The sequence below is a fragment of the Bombus vosnesenskii genome, unplaced genomic scaffold (assembly GCF_011952255.1).
Source record: "Bombus vosnesenskii isolate JDL3184/JDL3185 unplaced genomic scaffold, Bvos_JDL3184-5_v1.1 scf7180000013265, whole genome shotgun sequence".
Classification (NCBI taxonomy): domain Eukaryota; kingdom Metazoa; phylum Arthropoda; class Insecta; order Hymenoptera; family Apidae; genus Bombus; species Bombus vosnesenskii.
This window is the reverse complement of record NW_022882925.1, coordinates 1,105,556-1,131,442: the sequence shown is the minus strand read 5'-3', so window position 1 is coordinate 1,131,442 and position 25,887 is coordinate 1,105,556. Positions and strand designations below refer to the sequence as shown.

Sequence of the window (25,887 nt, the reverse complement as noted above, 5' to 3'; positions counted from 1 at the left end):
TAGTAGGAGTGCATGGTTCAGACAGCTATAACGTAATTTGTAATCCGGTAGGAAAACCACGATGGATGGATAGTGTTACTATACAATGTTATTACACTTGAAATTTCAATCTATCTAGTACACGCTTCTTTATTTATTTGGAAAACAACCAAGTCGGATGAATGCAATTACACGTTTTAATCCTATTCGATATTAATTGAGAACAGAAGATAAATTAGCATTTACTGTGATTGCAAATAGTATTAGAATAATATCGGAACGAATATCGGAATAAAATTTCACCGATTATATATTTACGGATTAAAAATCCACCCTTTAAGTACTACAAAAGAAAACGCAAGAGATCTACGACATATTGTAGCGCGATTTAATTCTACATCTAAAAAAAGAAACTCATAAACGTAAACCACCTTCTACATTAACCATTGCCTACACGAGTCACGAGTTGCAAATTTCTTCCCGATCATTATCTCCGTGAGCGTATTATACGATCGTTTGGCTGATTTTTACCTAGCGTGGAAACGTTGAATAATTTTAAAGTGGCGAGGAAAAAGCGGCTCGAGGTGAAAAAGCAGATCGGTTCGGATGGGTTCACTCGTAAAAAAAAGGCGATCGATTCGCGTCGACTGCCATAGTTCGCAGGAGGATGCAAGCTTCCGTACAAGGGACGCAATGGATCGTAACGATCGTGCGTGGATCAGCGCCGGTGGATCCTTTCGAGCCAGGCCATCGATCACGCTGCCGATCGCACGGAACATCGCTTCTTAAGTGATTCATTGTTTTCTACTGAGTTTACTCGTGACTTATATTATAGCTTTACACTTGTCAGTCGACCTTCCTTGTTCAACTTGGACAAATAACGCTGCATGATAGGTAACGATGGGAAGAGAACACCTACGAGGGTCGAATTACGTCATCGTTGCTGCATAGTCGCGAAGAACTACGCGATGAACATCCTCTGTCGTCCGGTTTTGTATATCCCAATCTCGATCTTATCTTGAAAAGCTCGAATACAAAGTTGAACGACGAGATTATGGATTTAATATGTTGACAAATTTTCTTAACAACGATGAACACGACAGAATCCAAAATTCTCGAAGAACGAAACGGGCTTAATATACTGTGGCTCATAAGCAAAATGTTATTTGAACATCCATAAAAAAATACACTGATCGTTGGAAATATCGAAAAACAGCGTCGAATATATGTAAGATCGTCCGATTCTTAGAATCGAATTTTTACCTAGACCTAGATCTCAGGTAACATGAAACTAATTAACCGCCTCTACATCGATCTTCCATTAATCTCGAGCATCCTCGACTATTAAGCTCGTCGTCTACGACCTACGCAAAGAATGGAACGCTGACCAACTAGGAAGTTATTAAAATGCCGTATTCAGCGGGCAAGAAACTGTAACAGTCGAGGTGGACAGTAATCGCGCGAGGCAAGAAAGGGCCTTGACAATAGCGGAGCGAAGAAGACAGCGGATACGGCGAATAGAAAAACCGCAAGCTAGCAGATACATCAGAGGTCCAGGTATACCGTTTCTTTTCGTCTTGCGTATTTAAACACCGGTAACGGTATACACCTGGCGTTAGGATCCATGGACAATTCATCCGTGCCGTTTTCTTTGCTTCATCCGGACGTCGTTTGCGTAAGAATCAATTTGGCCGTGCCTAAGTCCGTTAGAAGCGTGCAAAGGTACACGCATGCTTGGCCACGTTGCCTGGCCGTTAACTTTGGATGCGCGTCGGCTTTTTCACCGCTTCCTCGATTCCCCGGCCCGATCGTGGAACGACGACGTCGAACGAGTTAATTAAAGTGCCAGCGGGAAAACGAGCGACCATGACGTGTAACACGAACACGATAAAACAGAAGTTGCATCGCGGATAAATTCCACAAGAATGTCTATAAAACTGCGCGAAAGGAGAATGGCTGGAATACTGGTGAAAATTAGAAATTGATTTCTTACTTCAGAGGCGGAGGTTTTGGATGAGACGCGTATTTTGAGAAGAAAAACGAAGGATACGACGTCGAGAATGAAACAAAAGTTCGAAGATAGCGTAGATGAAAATTCGCGATTGGTTCCCTGTTTGAAAATTATTTCGGAATAAAGATTTTGAATAAAGTAACGACGAAATACGTATTTTTAGAAAGAGAACAAAGAAACCGTTTCGTCCTTGAAGATCTCTCAAGAGTTAATACGATATGACATACACTGCCACTTAAAATTGCTAGGATATCTTTTATCTTTAATAAACATCCATTATTTGATGTAGATTACGAACTTGAAATTACAGGCATTTTTTTTTTGTCCAATTCTTCGTATTTTAGCCATCTCTCAATTTTAAAGCAAATACATTAATATTCTACGACTTTTAATTAACACACCTTGAGTATCGTTTGTTACGCGTGTTTGTTCAGCTCGTGGCTAATTTATTCGCACATTAGTCTCACCTCGAACAAAAGGATTTTTTCGCGCGAAAACCGCCGAAGCGCGGAAGAGGACCTTGAGATCTCTCTCCGAGATGATTGGACGGAATCGACGGCATCCGTCGACGATTCACCGTGACTAGAAATAGTAATGACGTCGTTAATTAACCTAAGAAGGTGTTAAGGCTGGGATCGTCGGGCGATTCGAACTCGTGGTTCGTTATAAAGGAAATTGGAAGGCCAGGTGGATGAAGGATGTGGATGACGAACGACGATTTCGAGATATTACGCGCTTGTTACGAAGAAACGAGAATATCTCGTGTCAAGGGAAGGAGATTCAACTCCTTGTTAACTCGAGCCTCGAATCTTGCATCGCAATCGTTTTGTTTGAATCGGATTGGTGAGTCGGAGGAAGTCATCTCGAGTGGAGCGCATCTTTCAGAATGTGAATCTCTTCCTCCTCTTCTTTTTTGTTCTTTTCCCTTTTTCCTATGGAAGAGTCTTGATAAGACATTTTAGAATAATATTTGAAAATTATGATAGAAATAGTTTTGTTCATTTGTTCAATTTAGTGTCACTTTGCGACTAAAACGGGATGTCTTAATGGAAAATCGAAAGAAAAATAGTATTAGTATTTTATTTATTACGCGGATTATTGAAAATTACTTCGAAGAGACTAATGTTCCTTCGATACGAGCTACAATCAGAAGAACCGCAAGAGGAGTCAAAGGTCGTCGAAGAGTAATGTGCGAATTATGTTACCTCCTTCCCTACTGGCATTTTGGTCCTCGCGTCTTCTAACTGAATATACGCATTATCTCGAGATACAATCTATAAATGAGTACATGATCATTAAACGAATGAAGAAACGCAAGTTTTAGAAGCGGAATTCGAATCTACTGTTGCGGTAACGTAGAGTTATTTCATTCAATAGGACATTTGGGTCGAGATACTATACACGTATAAGAAGTGACCTTGTAATTTTCGAAATTTCCTTATGAATAACCTTTAAGTTACGCGTATCTGAAAACAGAGTACTTGATCCGAAAATAGCGAAATATGCTGTACACAAAATACGTATAATATTGTTTTCCTCCTTTTTTATTATTATATTATATCAAAGATTAATAGTGCCTGTTAGAGCCTATTAGTGTCAAGATATACGAGTTTGATTATTCTATGCAAAGTTGGAAATTAAATTTCAGCATGTCGAAGCTCGACTGACATAAACAATTCGACTACTTCGTTTCAAAGTCTACATAAGAGATCAATGATACCTGATTTATTAGACTGTCTGCACTGCAGGCGATGGAGTATCAAAGTTACGAGGTAAAGAAACTGTCGACAGCGAAGATAGCTCAATCAGTTCGAGTAGTTTAGCCCGGTCAACGAAAGACCAGGTCTGATCTCTGTGCCAGCCAATCCTGTGACTGATTCCTCTTCTCCCTGCAATTTATTATCATTATACACCTGTCCTGTTTAGGCCTACACCTCTATTATCTCATACATCTTGTCTCCCACTATTTTCTCTCAGCCAAAGTCCTATGGAGCATGTACGAGGATGATTCTTGCGCACTCTACGCTGTACTATGTATAGTAATAAAAATATGGTACGTGCTGCAGGGTAAACGCAGTTTGTAGTTAGCGCAAGTATACATTATTTATTAACATACACACAACCGCTGCATACAGAGTGATCCATATCTTTCATCACTTTGAATATCTTTGTTGCTTCTGGAGATACGAACATTCCCTATTTAATCTCTTTCCTATTTAATGCCAATTTACAACGTATCAGTTCGGTTGCGAAAACTAATCTCAAGCAAAATCTCGACTCTTCGCTGGTTAAAAAACCAATTTCAACGCAATGCTTATACTCCTCGGCGAGGGAAGGCAGGTAAACTCGACTGAAAAAAAAAGCGAAGTAAAGACGAGAATCCTGAAATAAGAGATAGAAAAACAACAGCGGCAGGATCCTCCAGACGGATACGAAGTTCGAATGGAGGACGCAACGAAGCATACCGAGGCAAGGCTGCGGGAATCAGCCAGACTGGAAAGAGCAGCAGGCGCTTTTAAAACGTTGAAGGAAGATAACGAGGGCCCGGCCAGGGCCGTACGATGGATCGATACACCGTTCGGGATAAGAATCGTTTGCGAGGAAGAAGCACGCGAGCAATCGGTGCCTTTGTGCGTGGAAAAGAATCCTGCAAAGATAAGGGGGGAGACGTTGCTCGAAAGAGTCGAAAGTGGGTCGAACGTTTTTCATCTTCGGTTGCCAGCCTGCTGGCTATTGTTGTTGCACGGTGCGCGGTTGTTGCGTATAGTTGTGGCAACAACTGCTGCTTATCCTTAATTAGACGATAATACTCTTCCAACGATCTTACGGTTCTGTTGGAGTCGATCGACTCCGTGGAAACGAAATTTTCGTTGAATCGATAAAGAGTCTTAGGACAGTTACGACAGTTGGTCGAAAGCTGGACAAAGAACGGACATCTTCGTTCGAAGGTACATATGATGAAATATTCTTTAATTTAATACCTTGTATGATAAGAAAGTTAAAGTTCGTAGTCGATGTATTATTAGTGATCGAGTGTGTGTATTTCTGTACAAATAGCATACCCAAACTAATACCAATATCCAATTCAAACACCGTGATGTTTCTCCGATTAACGTGCAAGCAATGACCACAGGAATCACCTTTAACGGTCGTTGAACGATGATCTATGCCACGGTGTTTTCAGATTTTCGCAAGATCGATCGATACTTGGATAACCCATAACTGCATCCATGATTAAGACTTCTTTGAAACACGTGACTGTCGGATCCGCGCAAACCCCCATGACAATTTATCGAGTCCTGTTGACCGCTTTTACATAGAACCATCAGGTCCATCTAAGAAGAGGGAGAATCTTGGCCACGTGTATCTTGTACCATTAAAATCGCGAATGTTAACGGTTTCTTCTGCACATATGCTCGGAACTACTCACCGTTAATTATACACACCATTGACACCATTCTGCTATCGAGCAGATTTTCGTTCTATCCGTCATTGTCAATGTTCTGTTACATTCTGTTATCGAAACGAATACTACGATGCTTGAAGATATTCAGTGTTTTTTTAAAAATAAATTCGTCGTTTTTTAAATAAGTACATTTTTGTTGATCTTCGCACTTCGATGCTGTACGAGTAAGTTTATGATTAAAAAGGAGCACTTTCGTATAACGTAAATAAAAATGAGAAGATGTTTCCTGTTAACGTTAGAAAATTAACAAGAAACTTCGTATTATAAAACATCGAGGAAAAAGAAATAAAGGATGATTTGACGTATTCGTAAAGAATTGGAAGAATACCGGTAATTCGAGTTTAAGACAGGTTTGATCGGTTATCATAGTTATAAATGGATTTCGCGATAATGAAAAAATATTGGACAAGATGATGGGAGAGTCCGGATTTCGACGGATGTTCCTGGCAAAAACAACGACCATTCATAACGGTTCGCAGGTTCTGGTCTAAGCGCGATGACCGTGGCTACGCCCGTGGTGGTAGCCTCTTACGGTGGAGTTACGGTAATCTTCGTTACTATTCCGCACCTCGGTGCAACGAGTGGTTTCTTTCTGCGATCGTAAAGCTGCATCCACGCTTGCGATCAGCCCTCGCGAAACAAATTAGACCGTTGGCCTCTTCTTACGCGGAGACACGCGCGCAGAAGCAAAAGACAGAAAAACATTCATGCGATAAAATGTCCACCTAAGAGAGTAGTTGTTTCATACGAGGGAAGTTCTACGATTCAGAAAAATTGGAAACTTGGCGAAAACGTAGTTGAAGCGCGGTTATAGACGATGAAAATCGTGCTTCAATTTCTAGAAGCGAAGAAAGTCGTGGATCGACTGTACGAAAACGCTTGTTGGTTCGGCAAGTGTACACGAAGTTTAAAGCCTTCGCAACCGACGATCTTGGCTGCAGGTTTCGACGACAACCTGCCAATTTTCTTCAAGGCCAGCACGATTACTACTGCATACCGGCGGAATGGTTTCTAAGAAATCGTGGTTCCCTCGGTCGAGGATCGTTCGAATCGTGTACTCTGTTCTGTGAACTAGCGATCCTGTATCGCGCGAGTCTGTTCTATCCAATTTCTTTAGAATTTCCGTGGAAATCGTTTCCGCTTCTCGTTTGCTCGTAACACGGTGTACTGTATATATATGCTCTTTATATTACATGGCGTAGGAATTGTTTTTGCTCGGGTTTGACCGTTCAGTGCTTACGAGTATTACGAGCCATCATAGACCTAATGAATTAAACATGAGCATCTTTACGACCATCGAGAAATCAATTTAAATCTAAGCAAATAACTTCTGCCAAGTGGCTGTATGTAACTTTGCAACGAACCGATACGAAGTGGCTGTCCAATTAAGTCACCTAATTATATCAAAGTATCGTCTGATCGGAGAGATTAATTCTTCTGCTTTTCTAATCCTTGACAAAAAGTGTTACTCGGATGACTAGTACTTTGGAGACAGCCATTCGGTAGACAACGGATAATCTAATCTAAGGAATAATCCCTGGCTATGAATATAATTCAAACACCAGACGATCCAGATCCTGCGGCAGGTTTTTCGATTCCAGTTACAGATATTCGAGTAAGTTCACGAATATCTTTGGGGACTGGTTCTTCTCGTTTTAAACACCGGACACGTTCGCGGCTTATGCAAGTAGAATAATAAACTCGACCTGGACACCCGTATATTTTGTATGGGGCCTGGTCTCGGTCACGCTATCACTGGATTGCGTATGTTTATCTATTTATAGGAAATTTTGAAGATAAGATGTTCGGAGTATAATTAATATATCAAAATAAATGACACGATTACGTGTTATAATATGAAACAAATGCGGATAATGAAGGTGAAAGAAGATTAATAAGATTCTAGATATTCTTCTAATGCCGAGCAGTTGTCGTTTGAAGGACAAACGAGCTCGAAAAAACCAAAGATATTTGAACGAAATGAAAAAGTGCTTCTGTTGCTTCGTTACGAATATATTCATGAATCGAACAACGTTTGATGTTGGTAAATAATGTCGAGCGGATGCTACGGCTGGAAAAACACGCAAGTATAATGAAATACGGGATTGGCAGAGAGATGCATCGCAAATGAGACGGTATCGAGACAGCACGAAGACGACGTTCGAATGGTATTCGCAAGGTTAATTACGCGGAAAGCGACCGAGAGATTTATTAACTGTGCTTGATTATTCCGCGAAGTTGCCTTTCCAGCTGTTACGCCGCTCCACGGACGGATATTACGCGACCAAGTTACGAATAATTGCAACGATTATCTACAGGGAGGAGCGTGGCAAAAGGAGAAGCTGCGACTTAACGGAAAACTGTGAGATCTAACCGGAAGAGCCGGCTCCTAATAAACATAGCATTCCGCGTGTACCAATTATGACACGCTGGTAATAGCGTCTTGGAATTTCTGTTTCCTTCTCAGAAATTTCATACGTTTAGGTGAAAAACGTAGAAAAACAGAAATTGCACTGAAAACGATATTACGCGTAGATCAAGGATGTTGGTGCATTCACAGGAAGATTTACGACAAATCTTCGGAAATTTCGTATAATATTTAAACAAACCCAAGGTGCAGAAAATGAAAGTTGTATTTAAAATGTAATGTTATTTGTGTACTACAACTGTAGATTATTTGCAGACTATGTGCGTATAATTGATACGTCAACATTATGCGCATAATTTGACACGGTGTTGTAACAATGACCATCTAAGATCCTTCTAACGAGATTGTTTAAGCTGAAATCACAGCGTGTTTTGAATAAAATATTAAATAAAAATGAGTAATCTGGCGATCTTAACGACAAAATTAGCAATTATCCGAATGTATCGTTGGAAATATGTACGATTAACGAGGGTAAAATGATGTTCCATAGTGAATTCATTATCAACAGACCATAGTAAAGGGCCTGATAAAGGATAATAAAATGGAAATTCCATTTTTATCTCGGAATTTGAAATTTATGTGAAAGTTCGATAATGAAAATTGGAGAATGAAAATCCACCCTTGCGGTTTTAGCAGAGGTATTTGCAATTTCCAGTCCCGCCAACACGTATGATCAAACCATTGTTTAACGTCTTCAGGCGGAACGACACGCATACTTGTATGCTTTGTGTGTTCAGAAAAATATATTCTCCGTTTCTATTGCTGCAACGATAAAGTTGCAAGACTCGAGAAGTTGTTGCTGGACAACAGCATCGAAGAACGATTACCCGTTTCGAATAACTGAAAGAGAAAAGGGGAAAAAAGATGGATCAAATTCTTTTAAATTGTAAAGAATAATATGCCGAAGAATGAAGTTTACGATCATCGAATCGAACAACTATACCAAAGTCTGTTAATCGGTGAACATAACGTTGCTAGAGTTTCCGGTTGTTAGCGGGATCACGTTGCGGAGGATGCAGACGCGAGTCGCGTGCAATATGACAGTTATAACGCGAAAAGGAAGCCAATGGAAACGATTTTTACGAGTCTAACGGAATTTCCTCGCTAACTGCTCAAGAATGTGTCTACTGCTTTTTATTTTTAGCCAACTATCGCTACACATCACTGGCACGTCGTTTCTTCGGAAGAAGATAGGAATCTTTGAAAAGCAATAGAATTCGAAAATTGTTCGATTCGTAGTACGTAGACGAAATATTAAAAAAATGTATAACTTTCTGTATATAAGGTATTTCAAAGAAGATACGTTTGGAAATTTCGCCAAAAAGAACTCCATTAGTAGGTGACCAGCGGCGCGCGATATGCAAATTGCTCGCCTACTGGGCGCATCCTCTCCTAATTTCTTGGCAGGCGTTCAAAATACCGTGGTTTCGTAATACCGGAGACCGCAACGAGACGGTTCGCCGATTATGCAGATTCGCGCCTTACTGAATTTCGGCTCGTTAACCCGTTTCCTTCGCAATTATGCTCGTTGGTAAATTCAAAATCGCATTCGAAACTGCGCAGCGAAGAAACGATTAGTTTCAAGTTTGAAAGAATTTTTCGCGCACATTTCGTGGTAATTAAACTGGAGACGTCTATATTGTTATTTAAGAGAAATTTGAAACTGTAAGAACGCGTACCAGTTTGAAATAATTTAGCGAATGGGACAAGCCGAAATACATATTTCGAAATAGAAAATATGAAAAACTTTTTAATAATTCGAGATTGCGAAAGCGTTATGTGAATCATAGTCGCCCGTATAGGAATAAAGATATCTCAGTTATATAATACGTATTATGCTTGTGGGTATTTAGGTAATAACGTAAATGCGAATTGCAATTGCAATTGGGGTAAATTGTGATATTAGAGGGGAATCTTTTCAAAAGAAATTACGCGTTACAAAATGTTGGAAAATATTTAACCGAGCGAGATATCCAAAAGCTGACTCGGTGGGACGCACAGTTATGCAACAGCTCTGCGACTTCCGTGCTTGAGATTTTAATGCACCGCGATGAACATGAGCGGAATAACATATCGGCAACGTAATCAATCGTCGGCTGTACAACTTCCTGTCACCGCGATGAATTCACTTTATTCCCCCTGGCCAACCTGACACGATTAAACTGACGAAATTACTAACACATAATCAGCACCAATATACCGTTCTACTTAATAACGACGAGTTTGGTAACGAAGAAACAGAAACCTAAATCAAGTTGTAAAAGAATATTTTGAAGATCACGAGCCGACTGATTATCCTATTTGATAAAATTGTAAAATTCTGTAATAATCTATAGTCTGTAATTTGTAATTTGTCTATTCATTCAGACATTTTTCCAACGAGTGCTACGTGTTTCGGAAGTTTTTGAAACTCCAACTATTTGAAACACCTCGCACATATAAATAAATTTCAAAGGCTCAAGTACCAAGAAAAGTATGTGAAGAACGCGTTTCTCGTCCCCTTGTCACGCAACGCACCTTTATTCCAACGAAAGAGGGAAAGAAGACGAGAGAAGAGCTCGGTACCGGAAACCGCATGATTCGCGTGTCGTTTGCAAATTGCGACTCCGTACACGCCTTTGTTTCACCTCGCGAGACCTCTGGGATGACTCAGATGTCGGAGAGGAAATGAAGTTGAGAGAAAGAGAAGGAAAGGAAGAGAAAGAAAGGGAAATCGAAGGGAGAACACGTGGTCGAGCGGTTTTTCTGCACGCTCATCCTGAGATTTACCTACGATGTGCTGTACGTGCAGGAAAGCAGGCCCTAAGGTCAAGTACCCCCTACTTCCGGCGTGACTTACACACCGAGCGCACGTGTCTCCGATTTAACATACAAACGACTCTCTCTCTCTCTCTCTCTCTCTCTTAGAGAAGAGAATTTTTGCATGTCTCTTTTTTATCTGCCTCGCAATTACATCTCGGCGTTCGTTTGAGAATTTTTATGAGATTTTTCCATTGGTGCCAGTCGATAACTATCCAGCAGGTTTGCAAACAGTGTGAAAGAATACACGGCAAGCAACACTCGATATACAATGGTTGATAAAAGTATTTGAAGATTCGTAGACAATTTTTTTATGAATATATGCATATTGTACGTGTTACACGAAAGATTGTGAAATTTTATTAGGATTTCGATGAGATACGAGTATCGTGACTACATTGGCAAAATTGTACGAAAAAATGAAGCTTCGACATCAGCTTTTAATAATCATCCATGTAACATACATATAGGAATCTTCCTTCAAAATGGTATAATTACATAAAGAAATTCAAACGAAGAACTTTGTATACCATACGGTTCTATAACGCAGAGATAAATTTTTCTCTGATGGATTGTTCGGATGGTTCCTTGATAATCTAGAATTACGACACTTTGTACGAGAGGGTCCCAGACACGTGAGACACCCTGTATGATCTTATCGAACGATGATCGAACGTGAAAAACAGATGCTTTTCCCGACGCGTTTCAATTAACGAAACAAGGAGGACGATGATTAAGGAAGAAGTGATTAGCTCGGTCGCAGGGACATTTAAGGTTGACAACCCTTTCCCAGGCGTGCAATCGCGGTGTCGTTCTCTTCGAAGATTATACAAACGTTTCCCGCCGGCAAACAGAGCCAATTAGTCGCACGCGAAAATCCACCGTTGCTCTCGTAACACTCGGTTAGCTGAGTCAATAACAGTCACTATGTATATAGAGTGATCAGAAAGTCGAAGGAAGTATGAAAGAGCGATCGAAAAAGCCGGTAAACGCGAGATTCCGAGAGGTCGTCGACCGAAAACCATCTTTGCTTCGCGCTTCCAAGTGATTTCTTTTTAGTTTTTCATCGTTGCTCCCCTGTGGCGGATCCAAGGCAAAGGACAATGGAAAAACGAGAGGACTCTGCACGCTCGGTTCATCGATTCTTTCCAGGAACGAAGAGATTCTTATTAAATTGCTGGCTCACGACTCGAGCCCACTGTTCCGAGAAATATGCTCGTCGCTGCTCTTTTTTTCAACGCGTTTTGAAGAAAGAAAGGAGGAAACCAGAGAGTCACTATTCGATATTGAACGTTTCGAAGAACGGACGAGTTGAAACGGCGAATGACGCAAGTGTCAAGAATGAGGATTTTTGTGCGAAGAGAGAACGTGTATCTGCCAATTTTTATGCTTCATCGTTTGTCACTTGATTGATTTTCATAGGTGGTCTTCGGTGCTTGTTGGTTTGTACGTTTAGAGGGTAAAAATTGAAATTTAATATATTCTATAATTTAATAGATAATTTAACGTGAATGGAATTCTGGAATTCTTATGGTAAATTCTATTTTTTAATACTGCTAACTTGTACAATTTTACTGGTATCTATATATTTATTACTACAATCGTGCAAGATGACTCGGATCGTCTATTATCGAAAATAATTACGTTCTATCTTTTACCTTCTGTCGTTTCTTAGATATCACTTGGCCCAGTAGCATGAAACACCCTGTAGAAAGTGTGAGGGAAAAATCTTCAACGTAATTCCTTGACTTACTTAGTTATTTACTGCTGTAATAGAGTTCTCGCATGGACTCGCTATCTTTACGCTTACGTAACTTTGAATAGTACGCGAGTACACCGAACACAGTTAGGCTCCTATAATACCGATATCGAAAACTAGAATCTTTGCAAAAGAGAAGTATAGGAAACGGATTTATGAAAATCTCAGAGTTGCTCGAGCAAATTGATGCCATTAAGTCTAATAGAATTTCATTAAATCGCCGATCTCTAATGGAAAAATTGGTCTCCTTATCTGGCATTTACCGGTCGCGTTTCCTTTCGATACTCGTCGTAGCTTGATCCTTTTATTGCTCGTCGATCAAGTCTCTGTTCACAGAGAGACGTTTCCTTTGGCGGATGCAACGAGTATTAAGAATTAAATTAGCCAAGATCTCATTGACTGTTCGGGTAAGAAAAAGATGCCGCGATGAGTCAAGTTCACGACTCTCTCATCATTGTTTCCCCATCGTCGAGACGATAATGCTAAACCAAAGATGATCATTGTCATTTCGTTCGCCTGGTAATTCTCTAAACGACGATGCCGTTAATCACTCGCGGATTAATCGCGCGATACCCTCGGTTTAAAGAGGGGAATTTATTTTTAAACGAGTTATTTCAATAACCAGCGTCACCGTGTTTTATAATAACGATGCTTTTAAAATGTCTTCGCTTTTCACGCGTACGAATTCAGGGAAACGTGAACGTCTATAGAAAATTTCAAAGGTTTAAAAGTGTTTAGCAATTAAAATGTGTTTATTCTCTTATTTGTTATACGTATGACTACTGGACGATTCAAGAACGTGGTTCATTCTAATTTATATTTTATGACAATTAGACTTCAGATACTTGTCTATATCCACGCTTGTAACAAGTACTTTATTTCAGATATTTTATATGCGTGTGTTCTTGTACTTCGTAATACGTTCTGGATATCCTTATATTTGTAAATTTTCGACAAAGATCTAAAGTCTAATGATAATTCTTTTTCGCATTAATGGGACAATGATTGTATAGTTTGCATGACTGTTCGTTTAATAATTAACTAAGTATAAAAGAGTTACTTCAGGGTGAACGCACTTAGACCTGTGTCTGATTAGCAGGTCATAGAATATGTTGTTGATAAGTCGCGAGATTTTCTTGGGCGAAGCAAGAAACGGTACGCTTTCCTCCTTTTCACGGCAAATCCCGTAAAAAACGGTGAATGAACTCTGTTTGCTACATGTGTAATAATATCACGATGATATATAAAACGCGATATCGATCCTCCTACATTATCAAGCAAATACTAATCACTGTTAATCTTTAAAAAATACAGTGCAAATTTTGATAACTTCCTCCTATCTTAACTTCTCAGATTTACTTCCTATTACGAATATAAATATAATGATTATGAGCGGGGATGTATACATCGATACCTAGTTAAACAATTACATAAACAATTGATTATTACGCGAGTATCGTTGCCTAAAAAAGAACAGTAAATAATGTGCATGCATAAGAAAAAGGAAAGGATTATATAGTTCAGTTTTTGTCACGCTATAATGACGATCGTTCAAGGAATGGGTGATTGTTGTTTTTAACCTGAATACGAGTCGAAAATTCATAAGAACTGGAGGTTATTAAACTCGAAGCTAGCGGCTCGCTGACCGAACAAACGTGGACCGAATTACCAATAACAAATTATCGTGCCAGACTCGTGGTATCAGACAGTCAGTGACCGAGTAGGAAGAGATCCTAATCGGACGATGTGACGCTTCGATCGAACACGACTTGTCGCCGATGATAAAAGTGCGAACTGTTTGTAATTGATCGGCCAACAGCACCGTTATATCATTCATGCCTAACCTCGATTTACAGTTAAACGTAGCAGAGAATTCTTTATGAAAAGTTGGCTAAAAGATCGACCGAGAAGAACCAGATTGGAAATATGTACCAAACCAAAGTATCGGTCTTTACAGAGAACTATCGATTTCTGAAAAACCACCAGTCCTCTAGCGTTTATTTTTACTAGTATTTAATTTGATTGGTACACGCTTCTCGAAATTGCAAAAGCAAAAATTTGCATATTCTATTATCAAATTTGGGTCGATGTTACGGCGCTCCACTTCTGGCTAATTCGAAACCATTTTCGTTCCTTTCACTCGCACAGCGTGCGTTAAAAAGTAGACCAAGAATTATGTAAATGTAGTGTCTAAGTATCTACCAATAGCAAGCGAAATACCAATGCTTTTGCAATTTTTCAGCAACCGCTGCGATAGCAAGCACCGTGCAGATCGAGTGTGCGAGCGAGTCGATAATCGTCCACATTTCGACGGAGGGTAACACGGATTTCCATGGTCTGGTGTATCCACGGGGGTTGTCGAAGAACAGCTCTTGCTTGCAAGAGTACAGAAGCCAACGCACCCCTATAACCTACAATCTGCCCCTCAGGTCTTGCAACACAATGCCCACCGAGCTGGTAAGTCGGCAAAATTAATACAGAAATTAATTCGCAGCATCATTAAGCCAATTAAGTTCCTCCTTGAAACAATTTTTCCATGTTAGAAGATTGTAAGTCAAATAAGCAATTATCATTTCTTAGGGGACTAACTAAAACAAAACTGTTTGAACTCATGAATCAATGGAATAATGGACCAATTACGTTCCTTTTTCAAACGATTTTTCAATGTTACGAGATCGTAAGTTAAACAAGCGATTATCATTTCTCGGAGGAATAAATAAAACGAACATGTTTGAACCAATGAATTAATGGAATAATGGACCAATTAATTTCCTTTTTGAAATAACTTTCCCATGTTGGAAGATTGTAAGTTAAATGAGCAATTGCCATCTCTCGAGAATAATTCAAACAAAATGATCGAAGAATGCGATGCTCCACCATAGTATCCCGTAACCGACAAGAAAGCCTATGTCAAATCATCGTTACAGTGTTCCGTGCATCGAATTATGTTCTTTTCTCGTCCCAGTCAAAAACTCCGATGAGTTGACTAATCGTGATACGCGAAAGAACGCGACGCAAGTCTCTGGACGTGAAAGAAGATTACGTAAGAGATCAGAGCAAAAGAAGTGGAATATGTCTACGGTATTCGAGCACGAGGAAGCTCGATCAACGATCACGATCGCTCATGCGACTCGACGTCCACGTACACTGTGCACCGAGTGAAAAAAACTGCGGAGGCGTGAATGTACGCGCGACTACCCGACAAGAAGAGGAGCTTTGAGACGAGAGAAGAGCTTTAGCTAAAGGGGTTCGCACATGATCAATAATATTGACAACATGTCGTAAATATAGATTCGCGATAATATCATCGATCCGATATTCCCAATTATTTTAGAATCAGTTGAAGCGCTTGCCCGCGGCTTAAAGACCGCGCAAACTGTGCTACTGTCAATATTTGGCGATATCCAATTACTTAGAAATTAACTGCAATACATTTCGATAGCTTTTAAAAGCGATAAAACTTTCTTCTCGCTTGTCGAGGAAAAATTAACGTTTACCCTGTGCTACCTCTTCACTGGCGAAAGTATCAAAATTGAAGCACAATGCTTTGTAAATATCCGCATTTATTAATTAGAAATATTATACTTCACCCCCATCACTTAACGTTATTGACGATATTGGCGAAATATCCAAATTTTGATTAATATCCTTCGATGTGATCCACATACGATCAGCTGTCGATACTTTGCGACATTTACGATATTTTCGATCGTGCGAAGAAGTGGACTTGGGAAGAATCGTGGCGTGTGGAAGGCGAGTGGCGGAAAAATGAAAAAAGAAGGGAAGAAGGGAAATACAGAGTGGTAGAGGAGGGGCTGGTTTGTGTAACGAGGGAATCGTGTGTCGAGGCGAGAGATCGCTTCCTCGCTATACCATAACTGGACCGTTATGTGACCGGACTTACGGCCTTCTTCTTACGAGCGTTGCAAGAGATACGTAGTATGCCAGCAGCAGACTAACGCTGTTACGCCTCATGTCAGCGATATACCGTGCGCATGCAAACGCGTGCTCTTGGTGTCCTTAACGGAACACTGGCTCCTTCCACCATTTGCTGATAATGAACTGGCCGATCACGATTTTCAATCCAACCAGAAGATATAAGACGCAAGATACATCTACCCACTCGCTGACTCTGACTTTTTTCGCGGTTTTTAACCGATAATTCTTTAGTTTGGTCCTCGAGTCTTTGAATTCTTAAATCCCAATCTCATTCTTGTCTCGATAAATAAAGGAATCTCTAGCGTTGTTAAGGTATAATAAATTAATAACTTTATTAGCACACAACATCGATACATATATATTACGCACGCTTCTTGTCAAACAGATTATTCTAGAAGCTTCCAACATCTAACAACAGTCTTTTGTCTCAACTAAGACCTGGACGTCCTCTCACGCTTACACACACACTCCCATGTACAGTGTAAACGTATCATCTACCTAACAAGTATATCAAGGGAAACTTAAATATGGAATTGAAGCAAGAAATCACGTGTGTATATTAGTAACAATTTTATCGTAATTTCCCGAAGGCAAAGAAATTTTTCAACGATAGAAAAGCAGCAAATAATTGTGTAGAGTACAGCTGAGTTAAGGGGTACGCTGAATTAAATCTTAGAAGAGCAAATTTTTCATTATCAGATATTATATAAAGGGGTCTTTAAAGAACGTACAATGCACTAAAATGTGAGATGAATTTTATCAAAAAGAAACACGTTTATAACATATTCTCGACCAAACTATTTTGAACAATTTCACTCTTCAGCGTGCTACGTGTACATCATACATTTGGTTTCTGATTGGTTTCGTATGTTTAGCTTCATCAGTTAAAAGTAATTTGTTAAATATTCAGCGCAAGCTGCTACGAGAAAATGTGGTTGGACGCGGAAAGAGACACGCTACAATCATCTCTTCCGTGTTCACCATTCCTGGGCGTTGCCCCGTCCAGAGACAATGGGTTCCATGCAAAATCGAGGAAAAGAAATTGACCGGTGCTCGATCGATTTACGAAATACTTGATTCCTTAGGTTTTGCGAGCGTTGTGGTTCACCACGATACGAATCTACAATGCTATTCGAGGTATATAAAATATTCATCGAACAGTGAAAAACCTCTCGCTCCTCGGTGCGGTCTAACATTTCACGGAACACTTGGAGCGTACTAATCGAATGTATTTACGAGATGTGATCGTAGCAAATGGCAGAACTAGTCTTTCCTTATCTATACTCATCTTGAATCCTTTTGACTTTACCGTCGCTATTTGTGCAGAGAATGATGCAAAAACTAATGCTGGTTCTTGCAAGAATTCTACGATGAGTATATAACGATAATAGTACGAAACATGTATTTACTTTTAATTTTGCTGTGTGTTTGACATCGTATGTTTTTAATTCAGAAAGACTGAAATAGCTTTGTGAGTCATTCGAGTCGCTTTTCATCTCTTCGATAAATCTCTTCGATTCAACGAAAACGTAAAAGAAACATTGATACATATTGATTACACCTTGATAAAACAAGACTAAAATTGAAACACAGAAGAATTCTACGCCAAGGTTAAACCTACGTATCCAGCATCATGGATCATCGGATAATAACTGCGAGGATTCTCGAGCGAATATAGCTCGGCATATTGATGATGAAAGCGCTTGGCGAAGATCGTAATCACGATCGATCTTTCGCATTTTTGGCCAAGAAAACTCTCGACAGCTGCTGATTAGTTTTGATTTATAAAGCCAGACTCTGCATAATTCAGTCTCTAAGAGAAACCTTTTTCACGAAAGAATCAGAGAGACTGGGCCGAATCGTGTCTTACCAGACAAACATTTTCCGAACAAGAGTTCAGTGAAGTTCAAAAGCACTTGACACCTAACGCAATTAGATTAAAAAGATGATATTTTTATTTTCCTTTCACGTCGTAATAAAAAAAGATGTTTTCTTATTCTAAATCTTTTACCTCTTACAATAATCGTGATTAAATAATTTATTAAATCGCAAGCTAAGAATTAGGCGAATTCACGTATACTTGACAATTTTTCAAACTTGACTTCCTCAAAGATATAAGACCTGCAGTAAAATTTTGTTATCGCTTATTTTCTTTGGTGTCGTAGTATAGAATCTCTCTGACTTCGCTTGTAGGATGAGCTCGGAACAACAAAGAAAATGACTTTTATTTAATTGCAATAATTTCGAAGAATCGAAATACTTGCAGGCGATAGTGTACCTAAGCGTTCTAAAAGCAAGTACGCTTGATTAAAGAGGACAAAGGTTCCGGTTAATAGTAATGTCTGTGCGGTGCACGAAGGTCTGCATAATTTAAGGGCCAGGATGCCGAAGGGAACAATTTGCCCCGTAAGAAGAATACGGCACGATCGCCAACAGCATCGAAGAAGGTAAAACAGAGAGTCTTTGACCTCTCTGCTGATTCCTGGTGATCGTTGTGGGCGTTAAAGGGACTGTGGGCAGTTTCTCGACATCCTGGACGATAGTGATCCTCGTTCGCTCGCTTCCATGGATCGTAAAATAAACAGTTTTACGATACGCCGGTGCTTTTGCAAACTATTACGACCAACCATCGATATCCTACCTACTCCACCGCTTAAAATTACCCGAATACTTGCCTATTTTTGATAAAATGTAATTTAGTTAGAAAAGTATAGGTAGAAAGATTCAAGAGGATTTTATCGTTTATTAGCTTATATTATGGCACGATAAAATTTATTTTTAAATATTCATATGCAATAAAAATATTGGTAACTGTGTAAATGTCAGGCATTATAGGGTTTCATTATTTAAGAAATTCATTATCGTCAGCAGGATTTTATCCCAGGAAGTTGTCGTTAATATGTATTTTCTCAAAGTATGAAAATATTACAAATTACTATCGATATATATATATATATATATAGATTCTAATTTAAAAGTACTAGAATTTCAGTCACCTCTGATTTTCCGGCAAAGGTATACTTTTAATATGAAGGTGTGCTTAATGGAGTTCACGAAGATAAATATATTATGTCTTTTTCATTACGTTACATAATGGAGTGGACCAACACACAAAGAAAGAATCTTACTTGGAAGCGATTACGTAAGCAACGAATTCGTTGGCCCAGCTTGGCCATATTAGGTCGCTGTTTCGTTCCGTACCATTTCGATACCGCGTCCCGTTATCTTGCAAACACTTTGTTCCTGTAAAACCAACCTGTACATTTCCCACTGTAAGTTACAGGAGGTTTCGTACACTTAGGATAAGCATAAATAGATATGGAATTATAAAATGAACTCAACGCTTATCGATCGCACGTATCATAAGAAAAGTGAAGCTATACCACGTTCTAAGAACGCCTATTGGTTTATACGAGTTTCTATTTAAAAGTTGCCAAGTGTCCCGTGACTTATGGACGACAGTTAGAGGATTAACATTCCATTTTCTATTTACGTGAAATTTCGCAAATGACCAAAGTATAGTCTATGAAAAAGTTACTTGTTTTATTCCGTTCAAATATTTGTTTCTGCCAACTCGGGGTCGAATTACGGAGAAGTATCAGAGAAGCTAATTTGCCTGGCCAATTTTGAGTAAAATCAAGAGAAACAGAGCGGCCAGAATCTTCTTGCGCTAGTCAATGTAACCGCGAGCGTTTCGTAAACCGATCCGTGGCAGGCTAAAACCGGCATCGGATGTTCGCACAAGCATGCAAATAACACCGTTGCCAGCTTGCGTTACTCATTAATGGCATCATATCTCTATTTGCACCGGCTTCCCTATTCCATTTATACATCTTAGCGGGGCACGTACGACATTCTACAACCTCGCGGCTGAACAGAGCAACTAAATTATTCTTTTGCTGAATCAACCAACGTGAGAGAATTCATCGAGAAAAATCGGTGTTCCACTGTAAGAAGATTTACCGTAATTCAGAAGATTCTATATAGACGATTAAAATATCGTTAAATCATCATTTTCTCGGATCGAAAATTTGTTATACTTTTTGTTATGCCACGTTTATGAACTCTAGTCTCTTTCTTTTCCTGAGAAATGAAATCACTTTAACCCATTTAGGGCAATTCTCGACGCACAATCCTTTTTGCTAAAAAAATTCTATCACGGTAATATATTTTAACCACAACTTCTATTCCTTTTTTAATTTCCGTCTTTTTTCAAAATTCTGCTTCTGACATCGCAATCCAGAAACTTGCTGAGAAACGTTCACGGCCAGCAACCGTCTACGTGTTTTGATATTAAAATTGCGATTCTTCCTGAAAATTATTTTTCAAAATAATATGCGAGTCCGTTTCCGCAGGGTTGACCATACGAAAGTTCCCTCGTGCATAATTCGATCTAGAGAAGAGAACACAGTCTGGAAAGTAGCAAAAGGTCGCCATCATCCGTTTCTTTTTATGAACACGCAAAGGTCATCCTCTCTTTCGGCTACGTGTCCAGCAGGAGAGAGATCCTTAAAATGACTATCGCGAGTGGGACGATACCTTGTGGGCAGCCACAGTTGCCCACGCTACGCTCGTAAAAGTAAAAGTCCGCCGATCGATTCTTTTCTGTGTAATTCCACGTATTTGCCTCTGTATTTGTCTTGTTTCGACACCAATCGCATCATTAGAATGCTGCGCGCGTCTTAAGTTCATTTTCGCGGGGTGAAAAGTATTTAACTAATGTACGTGGGATGTATGCAAGATGAAGAGAAAATATGCAACTGAGGAGAAATTTCCAAAATTCTATAAATTTACGCGTGCCTGATACGCGTTGATTTAATATTCACTTTCACGTTTAATCCTCCACGATCTCTCTTTACCGACTGGAGTTTTGTTTTCGTAACAATTTACATAAATCTTGTCATACGACGAGTATTTATGTTTTTGTCATTTTAGTCGATACGATTGAGACGGCAACGAGGAGAAGTTTCCAAAATTTGGCAAGTTTACGCATTTTGCGTAGACTCGTGAATCACTTTCACGTTTGCAAAGATCTCTCCTCGATCGTCGAATCTCTACCTTGGTTTGGTATCAATTTGCATAAACTTTGTCATGCAACGATTATTTTCACTTCTGCCATTCCGTTTGGTATCATCGAGGTTACGTTTAGCATTTTGCTAACATTAATCGCCTCATCCATATTCGTTGAAGAAGGGTATCTCGAAATCACCAGAGGAACAATTTAAGTCGGTCAGTTGTCTTTCGAAATCGATTGCTTTCCCTGCACAAAAATGGACTTGTGCGTCTTAAACTTTCGACGACGTTACATAAACGTCTTCACCGAAATATTTTTTCATCTCGCGCTGGCTCCACTGCACGACTTTCGATCGAACTTATACGCAGCGGCGAAATTGCAGGAAATGAACAGCTGCGATGCATCAGAATTTTGTGTCTCATTTCGTATACGAACTCGTTAAAATACTCAAACGCTTGTAAATACCTTTTAGAAATTACATTAGAACTGTTACGAGATTCGATAATATATCACGATTATCATGATTATATTGAAACGAATCTGAAAATATATATAAAAATTGCAAGATGCTTATTAAGAGAATACTTAACATTTATTATACGTTTAACACGCTAATAACATTTCCTGCTGAACACTAACTTTTCACTGAATATATGGCTGCAATAAATATTCTGTAATTTCTATGTACATTTTCAGATTGGTTTAAAATTTGACAAATACGATCATGACAGTCATGTGCCATTACAGCGTTCATAATATTTCAAAATGTACGTTCACAGAGCATAGAATATAGACGTAAAAGTTTTCTATGGTGAGCGTTCAAGTGCTTTTGCTAGCCACTGCGTATTACACATGCAGTGGTTTCTTCGAATCTCTACATTAAGGTGGTTTCTTTGAACCTCTACTTTATCTTTCACTTTTTTGCCAATTTTAACATCCTTAAGGGTGCAGAAGTATAGTTGAGAAGAAGCACGGGTAATTTTACGCCATGTCACGTAACGAAATTGCTCCGAATGAAATTTCACCAAGGGATAGACTGCAATTACATGCTTCACGCTCTCAAACTGAGCCAGTCCGCACGGTAAAAACCGCATACTTGAAAAAAGCGAGAGGAAGCAAAGCTTGACATTACGCTCTAGTAAAGTCAAAAATCTCTCACGATTCGAAAAATCACTTACGTCTTTTTCTATAAAATCTTCGTGGATTAACTTTTTCTCGCAAGTTCTCCATGGTATTTTTTTTATCGTGCACAAGTACAGCAGTACTTTAACGAAACTAATCGTGACACATATTGCGAAGAATGTCGCGGTCTCATGTAAGAAAACGTCATTCACTTTGTCTTGTCGAGCGAACCGTTTTACAAATATCGATATCAGACAGGAACGAAAACTTTTGACTAAAAATGTCCAATTTTATTTTAACATCTCTCTTCCGCGAGACTATTCTCAAATTTCCTACCAATAGGACGTTGTACGGAATTTAAAAACTTTATTTCCATTACTATAGCCATTAAACGGCAAGTGAAATAAATGTTTTCGTGCGCGCCGTTGACAAATCGACCGTGAATTAATCATTCATCACCCCGAATGTAATTGCCTATCAGTCTTGCTCCCTTGCAACGTAGCACCGCAATGAAAAACGTGTGCAAATGAAACTCTAAGAGACTCTAGGGACGTATGATCGAGTTCGCAAAAATGCAACCTATACGTCATTCGATAAAACGACAAGGCGCTTAACAGGGGCAACAAAAGTGGTTTCGACAGCTGCAGTAAATTGTAAGATGGGTAGCTTCACCGGTATCCAGTTCTAAGTAGCCTGTTGCTACACGGCATCCTTGACGATGGCCTTGCGGATACATAGTCGCAACGAGCGTGTACAACGATATAGGGGCTCGTACACTGCGTACAGTTACCACTGTGTTACCATTAAATCGCCGGAAATTCGCATTCCGAGAATCATTGGCTGGTTAACGCCACGGACTCTCGTGCAATTCTTCATCCGTTTAATTGACACGTATAAATGCAGAACTGGTTGGTTGTGAGAAAAAAAAAAGCTCTGTGGTATACGATGTGTTTCGTTTGCTAATATCAGCACTCAATTTCGCCTGGTGTCAGCCGCGTTCTAATGAAAGGTGAATTGAAATATGCGTTCGGGACCAAAGAAAAGTATGCAGCGCCAAGAGTATGCAGGAGAAAATAACCGAAGATTTATGAGATGCAGCCAGAGCATGGGTAAAATTGAAATAGTTCTATGTTTCTTCTCGAACCTTTCTGTTAGTTTCTGTTTGCAACGAAGGTTGTCGAAGTTGCGAAAATAGAAAAGATTCGTCATTTCGTGTGTGCGATCACTCTCCTTCGAAGGAATTTTTTGCATTACGGAAGGATGAAAAGATTCGAGTTAACTTGTTGTACTGGGTGCGTCGACGATTTCGCTGAATCAGAAGGCAGAGTTTCCCAGACGTTCCTCGGGTAATCGTTGAGCAACATCGAGATAATGGTTTTTCATTTTCCTGTCGACGTTACATTCGTTTAACGGAACCCATTTCCCGCTTAGCTATCCTTTGCCTCGTCGATGTTCCGTATCACGCATTGCACGTGATTATATTGCGTTCGTTGAATCATTGTTGAGCCAATTGCTTTCTAAATAAATATTAAACACTTTTAAGTATATAAAATATATTACACACAGATAATTATGATTTCAATAAAACAGAGTAAATATCAATAAAAGACAACGTTGATATTATCACAAGCATCTGCACTTCCTCGGTAATTATAAAGTCCAAATTAACGAATGATCAGACCACGATCTTCTTCGTTCTATTGGTATTTTGGAAATCACATATAAGCGTATCTCGAGTACAGGAAACGATACAGGTAGCTGATTATCGAACGGATAGACGACGTTGAAGATGGATGTTTCATAGAAATAAATATAGTTTTATTTCTGCAACATTCTACCATTTCCAGGAAGAGGGATATCGTTAAATTCTTCGACTATCAGTTCCAAGTCTCGATCAGCTATTTCCTTCGCCACTGATAATTTCGAATGAAAAACAACCCGGTGAAGCCTGCTTTTATTGGAAAAGTTCAAGATAAATTCGTTTTCTACGTGGCAAGCGGCGCATCCTTCTGTAACCAACATTAACCGAGCAAATGTTGCCCTTGCTCGGTAGATAACACGGCTGAAGAGTATAATATCTTTCTAGTAGCTACATGTAACCACCGGTTACACAAAGAGGAATACACCATTGCCCTGCTCCAGGCCCAATTACATCGTAAAATCCGTAGCCCGCGGCTTATAAATTGCACGCGAGTTTTATACCACCAGTCTTTCTTGCTAAACGACAGTCCTCTCCTATTTCTTCGTCGATCTCGAGCCTTCGGGGTACAGCACCTCGAGAACGTCGCAAATTTGTCTATCAATCGACTTCCCGTTTTACGAGCGTCTTTAATCAGAGGAGATTTAATGCTCGAACAGTATTGTGAACTATGGAAATCTCCTTGAGACGCTATTGTTTGTTTAACGAAAGCTACGGAATTTTTTAAATCTTTTTATCTTTTCGTGACGAAGATGTTCGCGATGTAGATTATTCAGACTGCAAAAGGTGCAAAGGATTCGCCGTGTCAAGCGAAGGAAGATCGTTTTCCAATGCTATTTCTGACGTTAAAATTCCAGTAGTTTCTCATTCTTTCTCCAACCTTCCTTAATTCTGTTTTCCAACACAGAGAGTTTCTGTTTTCTTGGTACGCAGTGAGGGTTACAGAGTTTGCAAGGAATGTGAAGAATTCGCTGTTTCGTCCAAGGGATGATTTTCTGGTGCATTGTGTGGTATCATCGTGAGAAAGATTGTACGTACCTCGAGGTGCAAGATGGTCATCACACGATTATGCATAATTGCCAGGCACCTTCGGTACGTAAAAGTTAATCGTCGACGTTCACTTCTTCTTCTGAAACCGTTCGCCTCTTCTTTCCTTCCTTTGACACAGACGACAGCTACTCTCTCGTCACTCCGACTTTCTATCGATGAATATCTCGATACTCGGACCATGTATTTCTATCTAACTGTTCGTCAGTTGTAACAACCGTTATATAACGTGTTATCAACAAATACTTACAATTTCTTCCGTCTAAAATAATCCATTAAATATCGTCTTGTAATCAGGCGAATTTGTATGCGATTATGGAAAGCCTGAAATACGAGCCTTAAAATACAAGTCTGTAGACTCCGAAAGACAAATTCTGACGTCAACCTCGACCGTTTCGAACAGCACAACGTAGGCGTAAAATTATTCATAATTCGTTAATTAGGAATCAGACTCCCATGTGAATCGGTGGTACCATTGACTTCAAGGTCAGCCGTCTGGCAACGCCGTGCAGTTAAGTGGTATAATGGCGGCCAGGCCGGATCGACAAAAAAACACCAGGGGAATTTTAATGCCGGGCAGAGCTTCTCTGTTACACCGTATTACCCTCCTAATAGAAACACCGT

The 25,887-nt window shown here is 39.6% G+C and overlaps 1 protein-coding gene across 1 annotated transcript in view; it reads left to right on the top strand.

Moving 5' to 3' along the window:
* LOC117243073 overlaps positions 1–25,887 on the top strand; it is a 72,757-nt gene that overhangs the window by 22,114 nt on the left and 24,756 nt on the right. Inside the window, exon 4 of the mRNA XM_033510256.1 lies at positions 14,685–14,899. Within this exon, the coding sequence (XP_033366147.1) occupies positions 14,685–14,899 (215 nt within the window). The remainder of the gene's footprint in view (positions 1–14,684; positions 14,900–25,887) is intronic.